General features: G+C 43.3%; 1 protein-coding gene across 3 annotated transcripts in view; it reads right to left on the reverse strand.

The window, feature by feature from the left end:
* mgat5 (alpha-1,6-mannosylglycoprotein 6-beta-N-acetylglucosaminyltransferase) overlaps window positions 1-26,063 on the reverse strand; it is a 79,566-nt gene that overhangs the window by 13,413 nt on the left and 40,090 nt on the right. For all 3 annotated transcript variants that reach the window (XM_085796906.1, XM_085796899.1, XM_085796915.1), the window contains 6 exons: window positions 25,463-25,534; window positions 23,180-23,341; window positions 21,627-21,796; window positions 20,679-20,813; window positions 13,755-13,888; window positions 7,465-7,598 (listed from right to left, as the gene is read on the reverse strand). In XM_085796906.1, coding sequence (XP_085653032.1) covers window positions 7,465-7,598; window positions 13,755-13,888; window positions 20,679-20,813; window positions 21,627-21,796; window positions 23,180-23,341; window positions 25,463-25,534 — 807 coding nt within the window. The remainder of the gene's footprint in view (window positions 1-7,464; window positions 7,599-13,754; window positions 13,889-20,678; window positions 20,814-21,626; window positions 21,797-23,179; window positions 23,342-25,462; window positions 25,535-26,063) is intronic.

A 26,063-nucleotide genomic window follows, 5' to 3' on the forward strand; every position in this document is an offset into this window, starting at 1 on the left:
ATAATAGCAAATGAGCCACTGTCACATTAGAAGTTGTAGAGAAAACTGCATTTACACCTGCTTCGACGCATTATTGATGACGTACAACTCGCATTGCCAGGGAATATCCAATCTGTATTTTTAGACTGCAGACACATTGACGGAAATCCGTTTTGCATCTGATTTGTTTCTACATATAACGGGGCCTGAAACCGATCTGACAGTATCCGAAATCCTGCGTTTTCCCCCCCGTTTACAGATCCGATCGGTGCCAGTTGCTTTCTCTCTGTATTCCCTTTTCCACAATGCATATTCAGTTCTTTTCTAATCATTATTAATTTATTTTCTTCCTCCAAAGATAATGTGTCAATAAAGGCACAGTATGCATAATATAGAGAGGAAAGGTGAGTTGTTTGTACAAGGCCACTTCTTCCTTTTGAATTCTCTATGGAAGTGGGAATCAATCACCTTCATATATGCGAGTGTACAGCAGATTTCCTCTTTTCTCTGTAACGTCTCCTCTCTATATGTTCCTACAGGGACGGCGCTTCAGGGCTGAGAGCAGATTCCGATGTTTCAGCACTTTATCCTGACAGGTAGCCGCGCCGAGGCACCAGGGACGGAGCAGATTCATCTCGCTTTACTGCACATTTCAGAAGAAAACGATCAACTTCTCCTTCCACCTGAGACACTGTGCATGAGAAACGCTCTTGTCTTTGTATTTCTTTCTTTCATATGAATTGAATAGCGCATTACCGCTGCCTGTAGCTTCAGCGTTTACTTAACAGTGATGGTTTCCAGGTCTTAAATTGGAAAAAAAAGTCATAAAATAAAATAAAATAGTTTCTGAGTCGACTTCAGTAACTTCAAGACGCGAGAGCAGCTTTTGCCTCATTAGCATGTAGACAGGTGCACTCAGTTTGACTTACTCGACCCTTAAACTGCGTTCAACATCAAACACTTCTCAGATCGTCTACCCATCTGAAATTATTTCCATCTGACAGACTCCAGGGCCCCGAACTGGAAGCTTGTCAGTCAGGACAAAAATACACCTCATCCTTCCTTCCTTCCTGAGGAGAAATCATTTACATTTCATACAGTAAGCCACACACACAGCTGAGAAAAAGAGCCACTTTGCAGCATTTACTGGTCATAAAATATGAAAATAATGTCGACAAACAAAATGTCTCCAAGCAAATTGCAATATTTTGTCTTATTCTCAGTGCTGGTGGCTTTAATAACAGGTCACCATGCACAGGGTTGACTTCTTTGTCCTCCTACTGTACATGCAGAGTCCATTATGCACACGTCTTTGCAATGACACCATAATGGTGAGTCAGTCATCATCAGCGATAACGCTATTGGTTCATTTCAAAATGTGGTGATTTGCACAAGGGCACTTTAGCGATATGAATCATCTATCAGAGCTTTGTTCATCACCGCCATATTGGGAATTAATCAATGTCCATATGATGAAATGATAGTTGTCTTAACTTCAATTAATATGCTTCTTATTATCCTGCCACCACTACAGATAAACCTTCACCTGGACTATGACACATAAATTAGCTTCTTGGTACAGTACATGCAACTGTAAAAACCCAATAGACAGACACTTTGACAGACACTTTGAAACCCCCAGGGGAGCACGGGTGGTAAAATAGTATCCAGAAGTGCTCAGACTGCAGTCAGGAGGTGTTATTTACTCCGCTGCCCTGCCGCGCACCATTAGACATAACAGTCCATAACCCACTGCAGCTTGGTCACCGGCCAGAAGCGTGGTGGATGTGACGGTGAGATAGTCGGAGGAGGAGGAGGTGCGACGCGACTGCTGACAGGTTCGGTCCCTGCTGCCCACATGTGAAATGCATAATCATCCGAGGGAAACAGGCTGAGTGCAGGAGAAGTAAACCAGGAAAATAAATAAAGACATGTGTGATACTCCGCTCTGTCCTGCAGCAGTGAAACACCTGTAACATCACACGCTTCACTGGCTGCAAGCAGAAGCTGCTCACGCCTTCTTCCATACATTTAAACTGCGACTTAGTGAAGCATCCAGTGAACAAACAGGTGTATTTGTGATGCTTCATTATCTATATAAGTTAAATAAAGCCTGTAGTGGCTGCAGTGTCGGCTCTGCCCTGCTGCAGCTTCTCTAATTCATGTCTGTGGCTGTGATGATCTCATTACGGCTCTCCAGCGAGGCGAACGCCCTCCCATTTCCTCTCTTACCTTCCCTTCATAAATCTGGATGAATCATTTATACACAAACACAAATCCATGATCATTCACAGAGGCCGTAACTGGGTTAATGTTTGAAAAAACCCTTATCTGCCTCTCTCTCATTTCATGAAATCAAAAGCACAATGCATCATTTTGAGAGAAGGCGAGGTCACGGTCAGCGGTGGGTCAGAGCCAGAAAAGGGCGGCGTCTAAACAAGCAGCTTATTGAGCTCAAGCAGGACATCTTGTGCTTCTCTTTAGAGTTGTAATGTTTTTCATTTTCTCTGAAGAACATTCAGCCTTTTCTAGCTGTAATGAGCCACACATAATTGGACAGTTGAACATTTTACACTACTAGATCTGAGCTACAGTACGAGGTGAGGCGGGGACAAGCCAAATCTTCTGGAAATGTCTTGGGTCTAATTCAATAAAACATCTGTGACAGAAGAAGTTGATTTAATAACCACAATAACATTTCCCCCCCACTCCGACCCAGCTCCATCTGCAAAATGTCAAATGTGAGTTTCTACACCGGGTTAAATGCTTCATCAGATCAGACGAGCGCAGGGGAACCAGAGAGAGAAGGTTTAAAGGGATAGTTCACGCATTATCTACTCACCCTCATGTCGACTAAGGGCTGGAAGAAGTTTCAGAGTCCTCCGTGCCTTCTCTGAGTTACGGGGGGGTCCGCGCAGCAGTATTTGTCCATATAATGGTTGTGAATGGTGCTCACTTTTCTTCGTCCAAAAAGACACACCAAAAAACATCCAAATACCTCCATAGTGCTCGTCTGTAATGCCCCTCTTGTATTGAAGCCCCGACATGAGAAACTGTTCCGCCGGTCAGTGCAGATCCCGTGAGATTTGCACTGACACAGGCAAAGCAGTGAACTGAGACACTGGGAGCTTCCGCTACAAACAAGCTTAAAATATAGACTTATTTAATTTTTTTCGGAACAATTTCTCATGTCGGGGCTTCAATACAAGAGGGACATTACAGACGAGCACTATGGAGGTATTTGGATGTTTTTTGGTGTGTCTTTTTGGACGAAGAAAAGTGAGCACCATTCACAACCATTATATGGACAAATAGTGCTGCACGGACCCCCCCGTAACTCAGAGAAGGCACGGAGGACTCTGAAAATTCTCACAGCTTTTAGTCGACATGAGGGTGAGTAGATAATGAGTGAAATTTGAATTTTGGTTGAACTATCCCTTTAATGTTCAACTAAGCTGGGTTATCCATCATGAGATGGGGATGAAACACACTGATGAGGTCGTGAGGGTGAGAGTGTGGGACTGTTGCCCTTCCTGCTCTGCATATGCCAGCCAGCTCTCTCTCTCTATGTGTGTGTGTGTGTGTGTGTGTTTGTGTCAAAGTGGCGTGATCTGTCTTTCTTCAACACATCCTCTGATCTGCCTCCAACGGCCTCCAGCTCTCCCCTCCCTGCACGTCCTACTCGTTTCTCACCTTCCTCCGCGCTCCCTTCAGCCTCATCAAACGCTTTTTCTTACGCTCTGAACTCGCACTGGGAAAAAAACAAAACAAAACAGGGGAGTCGACTGATTTCTCTACATGTAGCTGTCTGTGAAGTGAGTGTAAGGTAAAAAGCCGCAATGTTTCCTTCGATTAAAGTCTTTTACCGCTGATGGAAAAGGACAAAAAAAAACGTTGAGATCGTCCAGTTATTTAATACCAATAGAGAGAGAAAAAGACAGGTAGCCGACAAAGCTCTGCGTTCCTACTCCTCCGACTGGGTTGCTATGGAAACAGCTCGCTCAGAGGTGGTCAGGCCATTTTTATTTTGGGTCTCTCACCATCAGCGCTGCCTCCTCTACAGTACGACAAAAAAAGTGCTTTCTTTAATCCCCAGGATGTCTCTCTCTCTGTCCGTCTGTCTGTCTGTCTGCTGCAGCAACATGTGAACCAGTCGGACTTCACCACAGTGTCTCCTGTGATGGTTCAAGTCCAAATTCACACATTTAATTACTTTGTTTTGTTTTGTTTTGTTTTAAAGATGAATGAATATAGCTTGGAATTTGGCCACATGACCATAAACAGCTACACAACCAACGCTTAAGAAGAAAGGAAGAAGAAACAAACAAACAAAAACCTTATGAAATGTTCTTGTTGTCATTATGAAAATGTGAAACACGCTGCAAAGCATCTGGAGAGCAGCATGCTTTGTTTTTTTTACCGTTTCACTTTCAGTTGCACAGGTGTTTATAAAAATGTACAGAAGAATGTGTGTGAATGAGAAAGGAAAAGAAAAAGAAAAAGAAAAAGAAGAAAGGCCAGCAGCACTCGTGTCCTTCTCATTGTTTTTTATTGCAAACTGCGTCGGCGCTTAACACACACAGACCAGTTTCGACAACGTCTGCCTCAGTGTGCCTTTCTTCTTTTTCTTTAAGTGCAACTTTTGGCCGTGCACCTCTTCATTTTGTTCCTGAAAGTTTTTTGGAGAGTGCGTGTTTTTCTTTGTTTGTGAATGAGAAAGGAACATATCTGTGTGGAGGAATACTGAGCAACTTGGTTAAACTGCAGATGAACGGGGGTTAGGGAGAGAAGTCTAAGTAATTTGACATATTTGAGTAAAAAAAATAATAATAATAATACAATAGTTACTGTTCCTGGTAATTAATTACTTTTATCATGTAGAAACTCTGTTACTAACTCAGTGCTCTGCTTCACACTCTGGTTCACGTCATACACCTGTAGGACAACTGTGACCTGAGCTCATTTGCATATTGATCAGACAGATAGAGTCTTTCATTAGGCTGAATTTCACACGGAGACTATTAATTGGCTGAACCACATTAACCTGTCAGAATGAAAGGCAGCGATGGAGAGACGTCACTTGACTGTAACACTGCTGCCTCGGGGGGATCGAATGCATCTGCTTTCCCTCATGTGTTTCCAGTTTCAGTATCTCATGTGGAAAATATTGTTTCCACTTCACATCTGTAAGGACCATGATGTTTTCCATCTTCTCTTATCTCACCAAAGGTTCATCTTTAATTTGTTTTATGATGCCCATCGGGGGGGGGCATAAAGTCCTACATGTGAAATTTTGAAAACTGCCGCTGGGCTGTTGTATAAACCTCGCACCAGTCTGAAGGGGGCTGTTTGAAGGAAATGTTTACAGAGGATATGAAAGGAGAAGCAGAGCGGCAGCATTTATTCATTCTCTATTATTTCAATTTGAATTATTTATTGTTAATTGACCCTTTATATCTTGTTTGATCTAGTCTACTTTTAACTCCAGCTAAAAGAGAAACTGGATGAACGATCAAGACTTAAAATTGGATATATAATAATAATTATGGTGGCTTGAAGCAGATGGAGGATTTCGTACATGACTTCATTTTTTTCACTGTTATCAGTGCTAAAAAGAAACGTTGCTGCATATTAATAAGGACTGACTGCACCTTCCACAAGTGTTAGTTGGTGAGTCCTCAGATAATTCATCTCATAACCTGAACGTAATTCCATTGTGAATTTAACCTTCATGCGAGAAACGATTTTCTCACAGTGGGTAAGCTTTCTATTTCAAATAGTGGGTATATCATTTTTTTAAATGAAACGTCTCTAGAGCAGAGAAAGAGATCGAAGGACAGCGTGATTTAAGAGGAGGGGGAGGAGGAGGAGGGAGGACGGCGTGAGGCAGGCAGCTCGTTATCACTCTGCCCCAAAATGGCCCTTTAATTAAAAGCAGGAGGTAATGAACACGCCTGGGAGTCTGATTAGCAGCTAATGCCGCTTGCTGTGAGTTGATGGGCTTCCCGGTCGGCCCCTTCAAAGATACACTGAGCGCCGCCACACCACCACCACCGCGCACGTACAGTACAGTACGGCTCTGACTTAAGAAGCCGCTGCATCACAGCAGCCACATCCAGGCCGAGACACGATTCACAGCCGCACAACGCAGCTTTCAAATTCAAACTGAAAACGTGTTTAATGAATAGGGTTTTAGATTAGATATGCTCTCTGTCAATGTTTTCCAGCTTGAGTTTCAATGAGCATTTATTCCAACACTGCACTACTTCCTGGTTCTGGCTCGCCCTGTGTCGCTGAGTTCACGCTCAGAGCTGCCAGCTACAAGCTCAGTGGGCAGTTCTGCTGGTGCAAGATGGGAGTGAAGTGTCTGGATGAAGGGCACTTCAACACTATGTTTGGATGAATGTTTATTTGTTCATGCACAAGCCTGTTTTCTTTCCCGCAGGAGCTAGATTCACACAGGTAACCATAGCAGCCTCCCTCTGCTCTGCAACCATACATCAATCCTATCACACGTTGCACACTCTGGATTATTCTAAAAAAATTGTTAAAAAGTGCATGTTGGTGCTAGTTAGTAAGTTAGCAGGGAGTCTAAACTAAAAAGTAATGCATGAGTGGTTGAAAGAGTCTTCTAAAAGTTAAAGGATAAAGCAGCTTCTTCCATTTTAAGTAGTAGATAATTAAAGGTTTACATAATCAATACTGTTGAATAACATGCTTTAGAAGGTAACCACATAATCTATCAAATAATCTCATCAAGCTGTTATCTCTGGACATAAAGCCAATGAGTTGGTTGAGATAAAACAGAACAGCAGAAAAACAAACCATGATTGGCTGATGATGGGACGTTACAGTAATTAGATCGCGAGCCAATCCTCCACATGCTCGTGTTAGAAAGCGCTCACTCTACAGGCATGTGACATGAAAACAATTCCCATATGCAGCCTTTATATTATCACTGCGCTCAGTTACTCCGTCAGACATCTAAAAGAGAGAGGCAGCTGGATCTGGAGCAGCCCGCTATGAAACATACATGGTGTCGGCTGAAAGCTCATCAAGGCGCGGGCAGTAATCCAACCATCCACGGCGTGCCAAACAATGTGCAAATCTCTCCAAGTCTCTAAGTCGTTTTTGTCTCGGATACAGTAATCCCCTGGTCTCCGTGCCGCAGTGCGAGCATGCATTTGAATATATTAGAAACTCAGCGGAGAAAGCGATAAGCTGAATTTGAGCTACTAAACCAGACTATTATTAAGTTTTGTGTGAAAGTTTTCACCCAAGGTTGTTCAAAGAGTTTCAGTGCAGTGCTCTCAGAGGTCTAAAAATGGGTTATCCTTCTCTGGCATGCCTCGTGGAGTCTGTCACTTTCATCTTCATGTCTGTATCTATGTGCTCTAGAAGGGTTTCAGTCTGACTGGATGGATACCGCTGTTTATGACTAGAAAAAAGCTGTACGGTGTGTGAGTGCGTTCAGGATCACTGTACCTTCCAGAAGTTGTCGACCTTGCCGTAGACGAGCGACTGGTTCTGTCTCTTGATGTCGTCTATGTGCCGGATGTCGCTGGCGTTGAGGTGCTGCTCCACCACGAAGCCCAGGAAGCTGTTGTCCGGGGTGTGAGCTGTTAACACACACATCAAAGTGTACAGAAATAAATATATATACACACACACATGCTTTATGTATCCGTGTGCATCTCAAGGGCCTTAATATGATGCATTTTAATGTAGTTTACAGCAGGACAAGGCCGAAAGAGACGAGGAGAAAGAAAAAAGTAGGTGATCTTTTCTCAGGGACTAAAACGACAAATGAGTTCAGGGGTAGTTAGCAACCACTTAGTCACCGAGGCGGAAACAAAAAGGTCTGAAATAAATCTTACATTACGTTACATTCACTCACTTGTAAGTCGCTTTTATCCGAAGCGACTGACAAACGAGGGACAACGCTAAAGCTTCGGTGCAGAGGGAGACCTTGAGGTAAATACTAAGTACTGAATGTGTTGAATGAGGCAAAGTGCAAGGACAAGGTTCAATAAAGCCTAGTTTAAACCACAGCGTAGCACAGATTCATCACAGTTGCACAACACAACTCGACAAGCACTCTGGGTTTTTGTTTCCCCTCGGTTCCTCACTGCCCAGCGATGACTAGTTACTATGGGAACCGCGAGATGAGCAGGTCAAGTGCTGTGCCCAAAGCTGGCAGTGCTTTCCCTCGCCGCCATCTGCCTTGTAAAACAAATGTGCGAACAAGGATACGGAGAGGACTGAGAAGACGCAATCAAAAATTAATAAGGCTTAATAATATAATTCAAAATGAGGAGTTGGAGAAGAAGCAGACCTCGGTGTGACCGGCACAGACGGAGAGGGAGGGAGGGGGTTCAGTGCACAGTTGTGGTCTGTGCTCGTGCCCCCGCGGGAGCCGCTGTGGTCAGACCTCCTTTTTTTTACCACGACGCTCATACTACAGAAGCAAATTAAGGTCAGTCAGTCGGAGGAGATGAGATCCGCTCCGGTAGATTAAATATAAATTTGACTGAGATGGTTTCAGAGCAGGATTTCGCCACGACGGCTGCAAACTCAGGTGTCTGCGTGCACATTTTAAACAAAACCAGCATTAGCTATTGCAAATATCCTCACAGGGAACAAGGCAGGAAGCAGCACTGTGACATTTAAGTTAATACACGATGACAGGTACCGGTATGTATGGCACACACTGTGTCGCAATCCTTTCACAAACAAAGTTGAAGTGTGTTTGTCTGGGAGTTGGCTGAAATGCGACATTTTCCCCCACTTGACAAAGAGATGAAGTTTGCTCACTCCCTCCCCTCCCTCCAGGCAACTCGCATATTGTTTGCATTCACATATATGCACACAAATAAAAGAGAAAAGAAACCAAGAGCAACGAATGCGTTGTGCAGACTGAACGAGCCCGGCACCAGACGGAGCAATTATTGAACAAAAACGAGCTGTCGCATTTTTCTCCAAACAACAGAAAAGGGCACGGAGAGAAGTTTTCTATAAACCTCTGCAATGATTGTTATTCATTTCATAATTATAATACATCTGTTCAATGATTTATGTGTTATATAACTTCCAATGGACTAATATAATGTTTTTGGACAGACACTGCACTCCGATTATTCTTTATTGTGCAGAGCATGAGAGCATTACATTATCGTCACAATGCACATGACGACATCGCTCAACGTTGTAAAATGTGTGCATTTCACAACCTACTGTATTCAAATCCTGCTCCAGCTTCACATTTCCCAGCTTTACAGCTCACACAGGGCCCTTTCAGTAGCTGCTGTGTGTTATCTCATTTTGTCCTGTGTGTGTGTGTAGGAGAGCACAGGAGTGTGAGAGTGGATGTTATGAGGCTGAGGTGTCAGTGTGGGCCGTTGCCAAAATACCTGGAGAGTCTATGTAATCCTGGGTGATTAAACAATAACATTAATAAGAGCAGTATATAAATAGCACAATAACACTGCTTTGAACACACATTAGAAAAATTCACTAATGTTTAAAAAAAAAAACTGAGTACACTTTTTGCTTATGTTGGGCCGAAAGGCTGTTATGACCAAATGGGTAGGAGATGAACCTCCTTCAATACATCTGTGGAAGTCTTTGATATCAGACTATATTTCTCTGGAAAGACTAAGATTTCGTATCAACGGTCAGAATGACCTTTTTACAGCAAAGTTTGACAAAGTGTTAAAGTACCTGGGAACTCAGAATGCAACTGCCTGAAATGTAAGACCTAACTAGGACCTTTGAGATCATTGCTGTGAATATACTCTGGATTTGCTACATACTGTATCTATAATCTGTATGCACTGTACTGGACTGTTATAATTTTGAAAATGTTCAATAAAAAAAAAAACTGAGGGAATAATGTCAAAAACATGTGTAATGAACTGTTGTATGTTTTGCATTATTTGATACTATTCATTACATCCTCAGACCGACACACACTCCTCTTTGACGCGGCACGGCGCGGCACTGATACTGTTACAAAGCGGCCAATTCAAACACGATGTGGTCCAATCAAATTAGAGAAAGCTATTACTCTTTAATACAAACATGTCAAAACAAGACGTCTGATGATTACAAATAATTGAGATGTGTGTGTCTGACGGCAAAGAGTCAAAGATGGCCCGGGGCGCTGGGGGGAGGAGGAGGAGGAGGAGGAGGCGCTGACACTCATCTACCAAACTAACTGTGTAAACAGGACAAGCTGTTAATTAGTGTTCGGCCCTCATGTATTTGGCAACAGATGCCTCCCTTCCCACTAGAGCAGCCACTCAAAATGTCACTCAACTTGCCACAGCTTCATTCACTATTAGCTGACAAACAGCCGGGGAGGACGACGATGACGCTGCAGAGGCAGATGCTTTGTTGCTCTTCCCAAAATTATGAGTGCGTGGGCAAATTTGCTCTGTGAGGAACAGGAAGCCTGGGCTCACTTCTGTTTGCTGAGGAAGAGTCTGCACTTCTCCTAAAGGCAGGACAAACTCCTGTGACAGGGTGAGAAGAGGCTTAGTCGTCGTCGTCTTCTTCTCTTTAAAGCAGCAGTTAGGTCTCACCGAGTCAGCGGTAGAAACACACTGCAACTACATCATCACCCTCTGGTACGTGCACAAGAAAATGCACCCAACAAATGTAATCTGAAGTCCAAAACTAAAGGACGATGTGATCAAAGCTGGGCCAACACTTGAGAAAGCAGATTCATTTTACAAGAAACTAACTTCTGCAAAGATGCAACGTCAGCGGCAAAATCTCCAGTGCTTTGAAAACTCCACATCAAAGACTCGTACGACTTGTCTGAATGAGCCTGAAGGGTGAAAATACACCAGATACACCTGAAACACTTCCACACAAGAAAACTTTCCAGATTTCCACTGATGGGCATTTCAGATCTGCGCATCGGGAGAAGTGAAATGTGAACGCTGGACGCCCGCCAACGCCAAAATGAAGAAAAATAAGTGCATTTAATCTGAGTAATTCACTCTAATCAATCGCTATTTTTATCTCTTTAGTTATTGGACTATGACTGCTACCATCTGCTGCAGGACTGATGATTGATGAGGTGTGTGGATTGTAACAGTGCGACCTTCAGTCCTGCTGAGTGTTTGTTTTTACTCATTAAGACTGGTTGCAGGGAAATAGCAAGGTCAAAGGTCAACTATGATATTTCATCTACGTAAACCTTGCCTGCTATAGCTTTGTATTTATTGTACTATTGTAGAAATCTTGAATTCAAGCTAATGTTTGCAGCATCTCTGGGAACAAATGTTTTTCATATAATTTGCCTTGATATGGACATCAAGGTATAAACAGTGTTTATTAACTGGGTGTTTGGACTGCGTGCGCCCAAGTCGTGCTGGAGAAACAAAGTCAAAGATCACAATGGAAGTCCATCGATCCCACACAGATGAAAAACTAAAAGCCTTAAGTGTTTGGGTGCACTAGCAGCAACATTATCAATCAAAGCTTTCCAGGCGCTATCAGCAGAGCAGATCTCAGAGTCAATTACACTGTTGGCAGGGCTTCAAAGATAAATATTATCTACTGCTATGTGCGACCTCTGATCAGTATTAATCATCACTTCCATGGGGGATTAACATCCAGCCGCAGGGGACACGCCAAAGAAAAAGAAAAAAAGAAATTTACATATGGAAGCGACTGCTACTGTGTTTTAACTGATGACCCTGACAGGCTGGGAAAAGAAGCAACTTTTTCTAAACAGGCTGCAGACTTTAATTTTTACAAATCAACCTTCTGACTTCTTAACCCCCTGTAGAGTTAGTTAGAAAGTAGATAAGAAAGAAAGTTTGGTGTTTCCAAAATGATGAGATAAATTTGGTTGTATCTGTAGTCAGTGTAGCTCACTTCAGGTTTAGAAAAAAGTCCTTCGCTTTGTCGTAATGAAGTGTACACAAAATAAATTTGACTTGGAGGACTCGAGTCTCTGCATGTCGCTCTGACCTACAGGAAAGGTTAACGACATTATATTTCCAGGCTTTCCTGAGTATAAAGGACGTGTGCTTTCAAACACAAATTGTTCACCAGAAAAACACTCGTTGCAATCTCGACTCTGAAATAGATTAATGAGGTCAATTTGGCCTTGTCTTGTCTTATTGGCCAGAGGCCATAAACTCCCAATTCCCCCAACCAGTGATTTATGGAGCACGGCCTAATCGGAACAAATGGACCAAAAACAAATTCGGAACAAAAATATCACCTACTGGCACCTGATGTGTCTGTTATGTCTACATCCAATAGGTGAGTTTAAATACGAGTTTTAGACTCCAGAATACAAATATGACACTTTATATACACTTTGCACGAGTCAAGATGAAGTCTCAATCGGTTTTTTTTACTACTAGGAACTAGAAAATGATCATACACTGTATTTTCCAATAATATAAAGACACTACATTTTGATTCTTCAGCTCATGCTTGCAGAACCAGATGAGCAGTGACAGGAACATGGTTCTCTCTAAATGCAGGCGTTAACATCCTGACACCATCACTGAAACGTTCTCAAACACTAATCTCCACCCGAGCCGACAGTAACACCTGCTCAGAGATACACACACTTCCACACTTCAGCTATAACAAATATTATTTTAAGCACTGAGAGAAAGGAAAGCTCAGATAGCTACAACAGTCAACACGCTGGGATTTTATTAATGTACTGTAGTGTTTGCGTTGCACCGTGCACTAATTCTTTAGCCTCGGGAGAAGCTGTTGGGCAGCAGCACAATGCAGAGAGAGAGAGGGAGGGGAGGGGAGGGGAGGGGAGAAAACTCAAGACTGTCTGGTCTCTCGTGCCTGGAGTGATGCCATTGTATGGTTTTAACACTCGGCCAGACCTCTGTGCGCTTGTTTCAGCAGCGATATCATCTAACCTAGCGACTCTTAACTAGATTTTGTGCGAAAGCCCCTGTGTGTTATGAGAAAGACGTACCCTATTCACCGCACAAAGAGCCTATTCAGGTGCGGCGGTATTCTGCAGAGCTCCCGGCCTCACCTCTCAAACTGGGACCATAGGAGTAACATTTCACTTTCTCTTAGCCATGGGGAAAAGGTCAATACCCCTGGGGGGGATGGCTGGCTCCCCCTTCTCTCTCTCTCCCTCTCTTTCTCCCTTCTGCTGCACCGCCGCCACTCATCCACCGCTGCCAACGTGCTTGACTCCAGTTACAGAGTGATCTCACACAGTAGGAGTCGTGCACACACAGAGAGCGATAAAACCCCCCGACGTCCTACATTCACATTCACAATCGCAGCAGAACGGAGAGCCGAGCATCTGACCTCTTACTTCTCCTTTAATCTCCTTGATGATATTCCATTAGCTTGCACCGCGCTGGGTTTTTTTACAGTCTTTTATGCTCTCGCTCTCTCTCTCTCCAACCAAAACATCTCCATTCAAGGGAGAGAATCTGACTGGCACGGCAGGCGTAGATAACAAATAAACCAGAGACGGATACTGCGAGTAGCTGTGTCTGTCTGGCAACTTGAACTTAAGTAAACCACAGAGAGAGAGGTGAGGATGTAGAGAGGTGAGGAAAGCAAAAACAGCACAGCTCAAACTTCTTGAAAAACTTAGACAGAGGATAAAAGATGTTTTTGCTACAAAAAAAAAATAAGAAAACGGTGGCCAACTGTTTTCTAAACCGTGCAAAACTCAATCCTTAGCTCGTCCTTTATTAGCGATAGATGTCTTGAGGCACGTGTGTGTGTGTGTGTGTGTTGACGTCCTTGTCACTTACGGAACATGGTGTTGAACTGCTGCGGGTTGAGGTTCCACTTCCCCCACGGCGTCTTGTGGCCCTTGGACTGGGCGTAGTGGGCGTGATTGAACTCTGGCTCCGTCCCAAACGAGTCCAGGACCCGCAGCATGCACCTACAGCGACACAAAAGAGACGAGTTTTAAACATTTCTGCCGACCAGAGATGGATCAAAGGGATATGTTTCAGGGGAACAGTTCACACACATGATGATTACATTTAAAGCCACAGCACTGTTGAAATAAGACTTCAAAGAATTAATAGGCAACAAATAAATATTTTATTTGAGTTTTTGGATCTTGCAGCCGAACGTGATATTCACAGGTCCTTTAATGAAGCAGAAAATGTGTTATTTTTATTTATTTGTCCAAGTGAGGTTTGGTCATTTTCCACCACATCTGGAAATCTGGGGATCTGGAAAGAGAATAATAGGCGGCTGTTATTCCCTGCTTCTTTTCTTACTGTGTAAAAAAAAAAAAAAAAAAAGGTTGATTGAGGAACCATCTACGGCACAGCTCACATACAGCAACTGTTTGTTTTCCTTTGTAATATGAGTGGCAAATGGCCAAAGTTTGTTTTTCTCATATGTGGTATAAGGTTTCTAGGTGGGAGCTGCTACATCAAATGCCCCTGGTTGTGGAAATAAAACTCAAATTCATTTTTTTCCCACAGTCAGAGTTACGTGACTCACAGCTGGAGCGCTCCTGCGACTTCGATCAGCATGAAACTCCCCCGGTTAGATCGGCCAGGATAAAACATTATCAACTGTGTGAGAAAATATCTGGCTGTCTGATAACAACAAGAGGGCACAAGCCTCTCTATGCTCAGACTGACATTAACTATGACTCCCATGGTGCGTTTTTGGCCAGAAACACAGAAGCTGGAAATTCTGTTTCTTGCACTGCTGAGTAAGTTATGGATAAACTGGCGCCATGTTTTTGTTCCATGCTTTAACGGCAAAGCATTTTGAATGTGCTGCTGGTTTGATCTTGCCTCTGACTGACGAGGCCCAAGGATATCCCAGCGTTTAGACCCGTCCGACATGCAGCCAAAATTGCAGAAAAAAAATAGCTGAACTTATAAAAACTATTAGTTACAACCTAAAGCTATAGAATTGTTACGATGTTTGGTAATATCAATGAGTCAGTTTAAAAATACTGAACGGCATCTAACCGCTCAGAATCATAAATATTATGGGGTCTCATCTCATCCCCTTCTTCCTTTTTTCCACATATCCTAAGCACGGCAGCCAAATTACATAAAATTTCAGAGCTTTAGTTTTATCTTCTCTAGCTTGAGATGCTGTAAAATGATTGGTCCGATGAGGATACACAGGGAGAAGACGATGATGAACACACTGGAAGCCAGAATTTGACTGTTTATCAAATAATACATGCGAATAATTCATTCTGATGTATTCATTTTGTAATATTAACATATAAGACCTCAGATTTGGGATTCAGTAAATTACACTAATGTTTTTAATAATGCCTGGAGACTCGACCGTCAGACAGAGCGGTAGAGAAAAGCTGCCCTGTGGAGGTGTGAGACTGTGAATGACGATCGTGTCTGATTCAAAGGTCACAGCACTGGATTAATTAAACCACAACCTGGAGAGGGGACGGTGGGTGTATATTCTGAGAACCACACACACACCACGAACGAACTGACCTTTAATTCCCCGTGCTGCAATCACCGAGTCACTCATTGTTGCGCTCTTCTGTTTCCCAGCTGCTGCTTTGATTATGTCTGCCCTGCTCTGTCCTTGGCTATCTTCATTTTTTGATTAGGAAAACAAAAGGCCAGTAAAAAGAAACCTAATATCTATCTGATACCACAAACTGCTAAATCTATCAGGCTTATTCTTTTATTACGTCTCTTCGACAACAAAACCCTGAAAGATGGAGCCTCAGCCTGTTTTGTTGGGTATTTTGTAGGGGTGTGCCAAAAAAATTTGATTCACATAAGAATCGTAATTCTCATTTAATACAATTCAGAATCGATATGAAATGTCCCAAAATCGATTTTAAAGAATAAAACAATGAAGCAAATTCTAAGGAAAATCCATTTCCTTAGAATTTAAAAGGCAGCATGTTTAACTGCACTATATTTTAAATAAAGAGGCACTTTTAATTTTGTTACTTAAGCAATGTGATATTGCTTTTGTGCAACAGTTTCCATCTAAGCATGGATAAATGTTTAAACTCAATAAATGTGAAAAAGACACTTTAGTCATTCTGTCTTGCAAAGCAGACTGGAGTAGATCATGAGGATCCTTTGCACACCGACAGACTGAAGCAGAAATCATTATGAATCAAATCGTTTTGAATCGAAAATCGATTTTGAATCGAATCGTAGCCCCAAAAATCAGAAACGAATCGAATCATGAGATAGTAAAAGATTCCCACCCCTAGTATTTTGCAGAAGAACTGAATTTTCTTGTGGGTAAATAAAAGTAAAGTGTTTTAGATAAAGGCAGAATAATCAGCATTAACTCTTTGACTGCCAGCCATTCTCACAGCAGCTTCCTCCAGCTTGCCAGGCATTTTCCAGCTTTTTGAGTGATTTCCGTAGACCCACCATAATATTATGTACTGTTACTACATACACATTCAACCCATCAAAGGAAAGAAGAGGGTCTCTAGTTTCCAGCAAAAAAAACCTGTTTGTTTCTATCTTGTTCCAGTCTTGTGAAATTGGCGGTTGAATATAGGTTAGTTTAGCCCAAAATGCCATTTTGGCACCAAAATCTTGAGAAAAAGAGGTTTTTGTGTCGGCTGTCATTTTCAGGTGAACCAGTAATTGGCTCCTTTATATTTTGCTTTAGTGATGCCTCAACATCTGTACAGTTGTTCTCTTGTAAACAACAACTAAATCAACACTGACAAATGACTTTTGATGACAAAAGACAAAATATTTAGCTACTGACACACACTACTGCAGCCTTTTTTCCTTCTTTTCTTTGAGTTACAACTTTTTATTTTCTTTTTTTTAGTGTGTGTGCGTACGTGACGTGTGCGTGTGCATACGTGTGTGTGTGTGTGTGTGTGTGTGTGTGTGTGTGTGTGTGTGTGTGTGTGTGTGTGTGTGTGTGTGTGTGTGTGTGTGTGCGTGCGTGCGTGTCTGTGTGTGTGTGTGTGTGTGTGCGCGCGCGCGCGGATCAGTTCGACAGGTTTTTGTAGCCGAAACACGGCGCTTTAGATCAGATCCAGCTTCCTCTGGTCAGCAGGCAGCGGTCTCACTCACTCTCTCTGTCTCACACACATCTACACACACACACAGCCTACAGCTCTGGCTGACGCCCCCTGAACTCACAGCCACAGACATGTGCGCTCACAACAGAGTACAGACACTCCCACCACGTTTACCTCTCGTCACGTTCGCCGGCGCCGTCCGTTCCTCATCCACACTACTGTAGATCGCGGGGTTTTCAAGCTGCTATCTGAGTGATTTCTCGCAAAATCTGGCGACTTTCCAAACGCTCTTGACGACTAACGACGAGCGATCGACGGGGTTGTTGTTACTAACGTTTGTGCTTTGTATCACGGAGCTGCACGGAGCTTCAACGAGCTGCCGAGCCGCCATGAGCCCCGCCGCCGCCCCCTAAGCTCTCACCGGCGGCCAGAGTGTCACGGAGCGGCGCCGCTGCAGTCAGACACCCGCACCGCTCCGTGAGGGGGGGGGGGGATACGCTATATGTTTACATCTCTCAATCCAAATGTGTTTTTCTGCACTTTATTTTGATGATACAAGTCTGATCTTCACAGAGGAGTAGGGCAAGACATTCAGCATGGCGTTGCCATTAAAAAAACGCTAAGACGAGTTATCTCGTCTTTGGCAGACTACGCTTGGATTCGCTAAGACGAGATAACTCGTCTTTGGCAGTGAAAGAGTTAAACACAGTGATAAGAAGATACAAGGTGCAAACAGACACGAGCGCCTCAGATACACACACACACGTAGTACATCTGCACCTAAAAAAAAACCCTCCTCTCCCTCTCAGAGAAAGGCTCTCCGCCCAGGCAGATGCTGTGCAGCTGGCTGCGTGAACTGTGAAAGGCCCTGGGAGAGTGGAGAGCTAGGAAGCACACTCTCCATGAGGAAACTTTACACTGAAACCAGAACAACAACAACAACAACAACCCACATGCCATCTCTCCACACGCTCCTGGGAAAAACAACCCTGTCGTCCGTCCCCAGGTAGACGCAGTACAACCTCAACAGATGGGTGGGGGGTAGCTGGAGTGGTAACATGATGTAAGGATGGCTGCAGTGAGACCGCTGAGTCGACAGTGGGCGTGATAACGTGGCAGCAGGAGTCGAGGTTGTTCAGCTCAACAAGTACGCACTTAGTAACACTTGCTGCAGTAATGCAATGGAGTTGTGCTGAGTGGGGATGCTGCTCTCAGAGTAACAGCGTAATGTAATCCATCTGAAGTGATCCTAAATGGATAATGTAGAACAATGGCTATTGCAAACGACAGGTTTCTCTCCTGGCCCAATTATGTCCCACATGAGATCGGCGATAAATAAAGTAGTCCCCTGAGAGTCATTAGAAAACAGATGGAGATATTTTGCCTGGTATGAATCTATGTGAGGGTCTATTACATGTCTGCACAGCCCCGAGGCTCCAACACAGCACCTGGATGATAACGGCCATATGAGTTAACGACCTGTCCTATAACAGCATTAGGCTGAATTACTGTCCAACATTAAGATTTGGTTATAAAACACTGAAACTGGGAAAAAAAAGTCACGTTATTATTATCATCCCGGAGCGGTCGTCTGGCTAATGACGCCTCACTTTCGTATACCTTTCGATTAGATCAGCTTCTCGTGAACCGTGAATATTCTCTGGAAGCCACAACGTTTTTTGTAGATAGTAACCTGAATTATGTTGACCATTCAAGGCATAAACCCCCAACATCTGATAAGCTCATATCACGCTTCTTCTGATTCATTTGACTATTTATTGTAGGGAACATTACGCTGCTCTCCTGCAACAGAATAGGATAGTTTAAGCACAACTTTAAACCAGCTCTGCTCATGCTAGCTCCAGGCTTGCTGCTTGCATCTACTCCATCCTCTTTTTTCTTAATGGTAAACTCCGTTCTGTGCCATTGTATAAAAGAAAGATGAGAGGTTTAGTGACAATAAGTAAAGAGGAGGAGGGGGAGGATGGTTGGGTACCACAATCCTGACAAACTAAACTAAAAATACAGCTTTTTACATGATTCACACAACTCACACAACTGCCAAAGGACATTGTTGTTGTTGTCTTGGCAGCACCACAGACACTGCAATAACACTGACACTGTGAATAAACTAAAGTTCACACCCATACACACACACACACACACACACACAAACACACTGAACACGCAGACAGTGAGTGTCAGCCTAAACTGAAGAAATGGAAGAGCTGACAGCTAATCTGGACGAAGAGGCAAAGTGATGAAATCCAACTTTGTGGGTGGGTCATCGTGTAGCCGATGACTAACCTCCAGTTTCATTTCTCTGTTATTATCCCCAGCGCCAAAGGGCTGAACCAGTACACACTGACACATTTTCTGCAGCCCTGCTGATGCAGATGAAAGTGCAACGTCTGATTAAGTTACTGGATGAAAGGATTAAATGAAACAGAACAACAAGGCAACAGTGGCGCTACTTTCCATGCATGCAGACAACGGCAGCTCAGAGTATTGCCATTCTTCCACTGTGGCATTAGACACAGCGATACAGTAAAGCAAGACAGATAGCCTGAAGACTGTGGCAATAAACAAACACATTAATCACAAAGGCCTGACAGACTTGGTTTGTTTCTCCCCAAACACGAAATATCAACCCGAGTAAATGAAACAATAATGACATCGCTTATTGTTTGCAAGAATTTGGGGTGTGATACACAAACAAATGTGGCAGTTTGCATCCACAGGGTATTACCCACCTTCCTGAATGACAAATAAAGTCAGGAGGAGATTGAGAAGGCTACACGCAGAGGGATTCTCAGGCTACAAAGGCAGGAAATGTAATTCACTCCTAATAGGAGACGGTAAAGTAAAAGACACTCTAGGTTATGTGAGTTAGTGAAAGAGTAAGAAGAGGAAAAACAGCTCCGACCTCTTTCACAAAGCTCCTGAAAATCGGCGCGGTGACATCAAGTGCTCTGACATAAGTGTTCAATAATAGTGCCAGTAATAATTCAGGAAAGCAGCAAGACTTTACATTATGCCAGCGGCTGAATCAATTTCCTCAGGGTATAAAAAGAGCGGATGCAGTTTAAGGTGTTGGGCCGCTCACAAACAAAACCTGGTGACAAGCAGGAGGAACCGGCAGAGCCATTAGTGCCCCAGACTTATTGTTCCTCCTCCTTTCCTGTCAGACGGAGCCGATGAGAGCTTTTTGAAAACAAACCGGGAAGGCCTCATCCACAGTCCTCAGAGGGGCAATCGGAGAGTGAATAGACTCGGCTGGTGAAGACATCACAAACAACAGACGCTGCTCCAGCCTTCTGGGGAATTGTGGTTTATGTACGAGAAGAAAATAGACTCATTGTCCCACCGAGTGCCAAACAAGCCGCAACTCAGTGCCTACGTGAGGGAAACCGTTAAACCACAGCTGCCAGCTGTAGCACAGGGTTAAAAAAAAAAAACTATGCAAGTAAGTGATTGAATTCACTGAGCGGCTGATGTGATGATAAGAAGGAAGTGAAAGTACACAACACAAAGTCAGACAGAGCAGGAGGTTTTGTCCCGAAATAAATCATATCCTTGACAGGTTTTACTAACTGAAACTTTTAGGGGTCAAACTAAGCTGAGAAAAACCTTAATAGTTTATTTCTCAAGTTTAAAAGTCAGATTGAAAGTTTCTCAAGCAGATTATTGACTGTGAAGGTGATGTACTTACTGGTAGTGGACCCAGGAAGGCCCCAGCGTCTTCTTGAACTGGGTGAGGCCCACGATGTCGATGTAGATGAGTTCAACCACCTTATCACCCTGAGTTGGGCAGCTGGACTTGTTCCCCATCACCTTGCGCATGATCCTGAGGAGAAAGTTTTGGATTTAAAATTCGCAAATATTCACACACACACACGGACTTGACGAGGCTCAGTAATTAATATTTGGAGGTTAACATGTATCTTCTGCCTGCTTTACTTCATTTTTATGCCTTAATAGATAGCAAAAGTCCTGATGTTGCACATGGAGAGCTATTTCTGTACCTAGAAGAACCATCAACAAAAATCTAACAAACACCACAGCAGCAGCAGCTACAGTTGTTTGCTCAGTCAAATCACCTTAAACAAATGCCGAAATGTTGTTGCTTTTCCACGATAAAAGAAAAGGTGATAAACAGAAGGTGTTTTGACTGCCGGCCCTTTTCACATTTGAATGGTACAAAAACAGTGCTGCAAGGAATGATGTAAAACAGCAGCCTGGAATCAAGCACTGTGCTGTATCTGACCTTCGGCAAAAGAACATCTGGATACACAACAATCATTATTGAGATTGGCTCGGGCTGTGTTTGGATTATAAAAAAAAAACAAAGACACTAAAAAGATAAGTTAATCTTTTATTTTACTGGCTGTTTCCACCTATTCCCATCCTTCAGAAAGTCTCTGGACACTCTTCTCTTACTGCCACTCACAAGCCCTGTGGTGCAGCTTAATTCACCATCGTTTGCCCTGAATCTTGCCTTCCAGGCACAATGCGGGCTTCCCTTTCTTACTGGTAAAAGATATGAGTGCTGAATACTGGCAATACCTGTAGACTGTACTCGGGGCTGAATAAAAAGGCAGTGATAACCTGTTGCGAGCTAAAGTATATCCTAATCCTCAGGGTGTGTGGTGGTACTCACTCTTTAAGCTCAGCCAGGGAGGCTGAGATGCGAACGTCGTGGCCCAGCAGGTACAGCGTGGTGATGAGGTCGCTCCACTGGACCAGCTCACCCAGTGGGCCCCCGCTAAAGGCGTTTTCTGCTATCTTGAAGCCCGACTCCTTGGTGAGCAGGCCCAAGTGAACCAGGATCTGATAGAGAGGGAAAAAAGTATGTAAATTACAACTGACTGACTGATACTCTCTCTCTCTGTCGGAAAATACATCTTGCAAACACTGGTAAATGTGTAATCTAATATGTAGGGAGTAAGGCGCTAAAAGACAGTGCTGATGATCTTGACAGCTTTACTTTGTAGAAAAAGAAAATAGACAAAACAAACATTAAGAAAAACCCCACTGGTTTTGTATTTCATCAGCACCAGCAAAAAAGAAAAAAAGGAGCATTAAAACACATTTATCCTGGTGGGGGGTGGTTGTCAGAAAGCAGTTCCTCTTTCTTTCTACACACGACGAAGCTAGAATATGAGCATCAAAACAAAAAAAACATGCAAACGCCGGATGGTGGACGGTTTTTCGGGTTGTGTGAGGGAACATAGCGTTCCACAGCAGAGCAGGAAGTTGATGGCAGGCTTTGTTTGAAGTGACCAATCCTTTTTTCATTGTTGACAGCCAACCCCAGTCCCACAGCGCACAAAAGTCAAAGATTAATACGTGAGGATTAACATCCAGAGGAGATTAGCAGCTGAAATAAAGAATTTGCTTTGGAAGTACCAGGAGAAAAACATTCAACTGAGGAACAGAGGAGAAAGGAATTAATATACCATAGATGTATAGATGGATGAGGGTGCTCGTTTCTTGCACTGTCTGCCTTGCTAAAGGGGATGCTGCTTTGCATCAGCACCAAAGTATCATGGGAATGTGATGTGTGAATTATTAACAGGGCCAGTGGCAAGCGAGTACATTATTCAGCGCTGGGAGCTGCCACCAGCTTGGGACACAATGGAATATCCATGTCAGGCCTCACCCACCACTATTTCTTCCACTGAGCATAAGTGGTATTATCTACGAGTGAACCTTAGTGTGTGTGAGTGTGAGTCAGCGCAACACACCTGAGAGGTGTGTGTCCAAGGGTTACAACTGCACTCACTGTGAGGAAGATAAAAATATATATTCGAGGGAAGGAACGCTTCCCTTGAATAGTTTCTCTAGGGAGTGTGTAGCTGCTTAAAGAATCAATCTGGACATTTCACATTATACATATTGTTATTCTGTCACCATCGAGCCAAAGTCTGATCATTTTTATCAGTTGCTGCCAAGTCCAACAACAATACGCTTTGCTGCTTTGCTGACTATACTCTGCTCCTTGGCATGTGACGAATAAAACTTTAAACTTTGGTTTAGTGGTAAATGACAGAAACATAAAACACTTTCATACAACTACATGTTATTAATTATTTGGAGAAAAAAAAACAATAACTATAAATGCACTGGTTTAATGTGCATGGACATGAACAGTAATTTTGCAGAAAAACCCCCCAAATGAATCCAGTCTGGAGCCGGTGCTGCTTCACCCACCTTCTTCCTCCGCCGCTTGGCCAGGTTCTGCTTGGCCACCAGCGAGCGGACGGCGCCGACCCACGGCTCAGCCATGCGCTTGATCCTCAGCATCATCCAGCGGAACTCCTCCCGTTGTGACATCACTCGGTAAAGCTCCTCAAAACTGGTCCGCGCCTCGGCCTGCACACACACACACACACATCGGAAATCAGTGTTACAGTCAAAGGTTCATTCAGTTTGTTCCTCTATTATCTTCAACACTGGTGTTTCATATCGAGCTGCTGCAATGACGTAATCCTTGGGCGATCTTTGAAATATTTATTTACTGTAGTAATCGTAATTTAAGGGCTGTTTACTTGGAGGGAAGACACACACAAAGACCCAAACGAAACACAGTGCGTTTCAGGATAAAAACCTTTATCCACTCTGCAAAAACCTGATCATTCACCAGCTCAGAGAAGCATAGAGGAAGGAAAGCAGGAACGGGTTACAGATGAACGAAAGAATAAATGATTGTTGAATGTATAATACATGTTGCTCTGTGTTTATCACCATCTGTGTGACCTATTTGTCCAAGAAACATCTCTACAGTCATTGTTGCTGGTTTTCAAATGGCTCTATTCAGATGACTACTACTATACAAACTATCTATAGTGGAAATTATTATACATTGAGCACACACAGAAATGGGTTTTATTGTACACTTGGGATCTTTCATATTGAAGGCAACGTAGTATAGAGCTGGAGAGTAAAAACACGGCACATTCAGAGAGGCACAGTGCTGTTATTCATGCCGAGAGGAACAACAAATACAGAGGCATTCAGCTCGTCAGGCCCTTCATGTTACAAGTAAGTGTGTGCTCTGACTGTACCGTCTGAAAAGAGTGAATACATGAGTCACACCTTGAAGAGGTTGTTTATTTGAAGGGTTTACAGGAGAGGAGAGGAGAGGAGAGGAGAGGAGAGGAGAGGAGAGGAGAGGAGAGGAGGAGATTACAGTACATTTCATCAGAATTTTCAATCAATGAGATGTAATGGAAACCAAATCATGTTGTGAAGCGCCTAAGAACATATTGTTCTGTTTCCTTCCTGCATCCCAACATCGATGACTAACTGGAATATGATACAGAATATATGAAAATGAAACCGAAGCTACGGTCGACCGCACTCGCAGAAAACCTCGAGAATATAAGAAAGAATATGAGTGGAAATACTAATACTTTACATTAGAGCCCATCTCTGAGAATGCATAGATAAGACAGTCTGAAGAGAAGCAAGTGAGAGAAAGACGGAGTGAGCACAGGAGAAGCCACAGAGCCATTACCAGCTGCTAAGGTGGGCGAAATAAGTCTGTTGCACGGCATTAGCATCCCTCATCACGACAGGAAATCACTGCTGCAGCCTCAACCTATTAAAATCTGGGCCCAAATTAAAATCTCCAAAAAGCCTGTCAAATGGCATCGCCCCACCACCACGGAGGGCTACGTGCTGTTGATGCATCCAGAGAGAGAAGGGTGTGTGTGTGTGTGTGTATGTGTGTGTGTGTGTGTGAAAAGTGCTTAATATTGATTCATCTCCGTAGCAGAGGGAAGGGGGCGTGTGCTTTTCGAACGAGGAGCTCTGATACAGTGGCGGGGAGAGGCGCTCTAAGTGGGATCTGAGCGAGCTGACGCATTTGGCAGGGATAGAAGATCATTATTCCAGATTTGTCTCGAGGTCCCGTCACTCCGGCTTTTGGTCTACTACACCGCCGGGATCGGCTCGACTCTGTTACACTGTTGACACTGCTGATCGGCCTCGGCCTGCTTGTTCATTTGCTTCTTCCTTTTCAAGTACAATCACGCACACACACAAGCCTCCCTGCTGTTTCTGAACATCTAGTCCTTCTCAAACACTTAAAAAATATACTTGTAAAAAAAAAAATTAAATATTCCATTAAATGGTTTTCATAGTGTCATTTTCTTCGGTGCTGTCTCCACATTATGATGATGGAGTGGGACTTACTGTCGAGGGGGACTCGGTTTTAAACATTTATGCTAATGGAAAAAAAATCCCTGTTACAAAGTCTGGAGTTGTCACCCACACATACACGCCTCATTGACATGAAAATATTCAAGCAACTTGGACAGTAGCCGTGACACTTCTAATGTAATCTGTCAACCAAATACCAGGTTTTCTGGTAATGGTGCTTGTTAGGTTTAAACTAATGGGACTCAGATATATATATATTTTTAGAGCGGCAGTTACTTAATAACAGAGTGTGTTTTTGTCGACTCCTCGATTGCTGCGGCTGTTTCTCACCTGTCCCCGCCTGTCGATCTCTTCGGTCAAGGTCTTCGTCCTCCAGGGCAGACGAGGACACCAGTTCTCCACCTGTTTAGCAAATCAAAAACAAACTCTTAACCACCATGACACAACACGTCAGAGAGGCACGCACTTGGAAACACAAAGGCAAATGATACACAAACACATATTAGTCTGCTGTTGTGCTTTGAGGTCAAAAGTTAAAGGGCTGTTACAGTAAACGCCAGAAAAAGTGCTGGCTGGACGTTTACTCACTGCAAAGGCTGAAAAGTTTCATCTAAACTTTTTCATTTTTGTCATACAGTATGTAAATGAGCAGCTGCAGCTCGTCTGATTTACTTAAAAGCATCTAAATAAGACGACACTGAGCTGTTTTGATGTGCATTGCATATGTATAGAAATCACTTTAGTGGAAAAGAAGGAATGCTGTTGCAGGGACAAGGCCAGCATTAGTCTGTATTTTGTCAAAATAAAAGGCACTGTACTTTTGTCTATTTATTTAGATCACACTACATAAAAAGAAGGACAAATAGTATTTGTCGGGGACTATTTTCTTCCGTAGAATGAGACATGTTTGGTGCTTCAGCGAGCAGGATGG

The sequence above is a fragment of the Trachurus japonicus genome, chromosome 2 (assembly GCF_045865225.1).
Source record: "Trachurus japonicus isolate A0001 chromosome 2, Traja_1.0".
Taxonomy (NCBI): domain Eukaryota; kingdom Metazoa; phylum Chordata; class Actinopteri; order Carangiformes; family Carangidae; genus Trachurus; species Trachurus japonicus.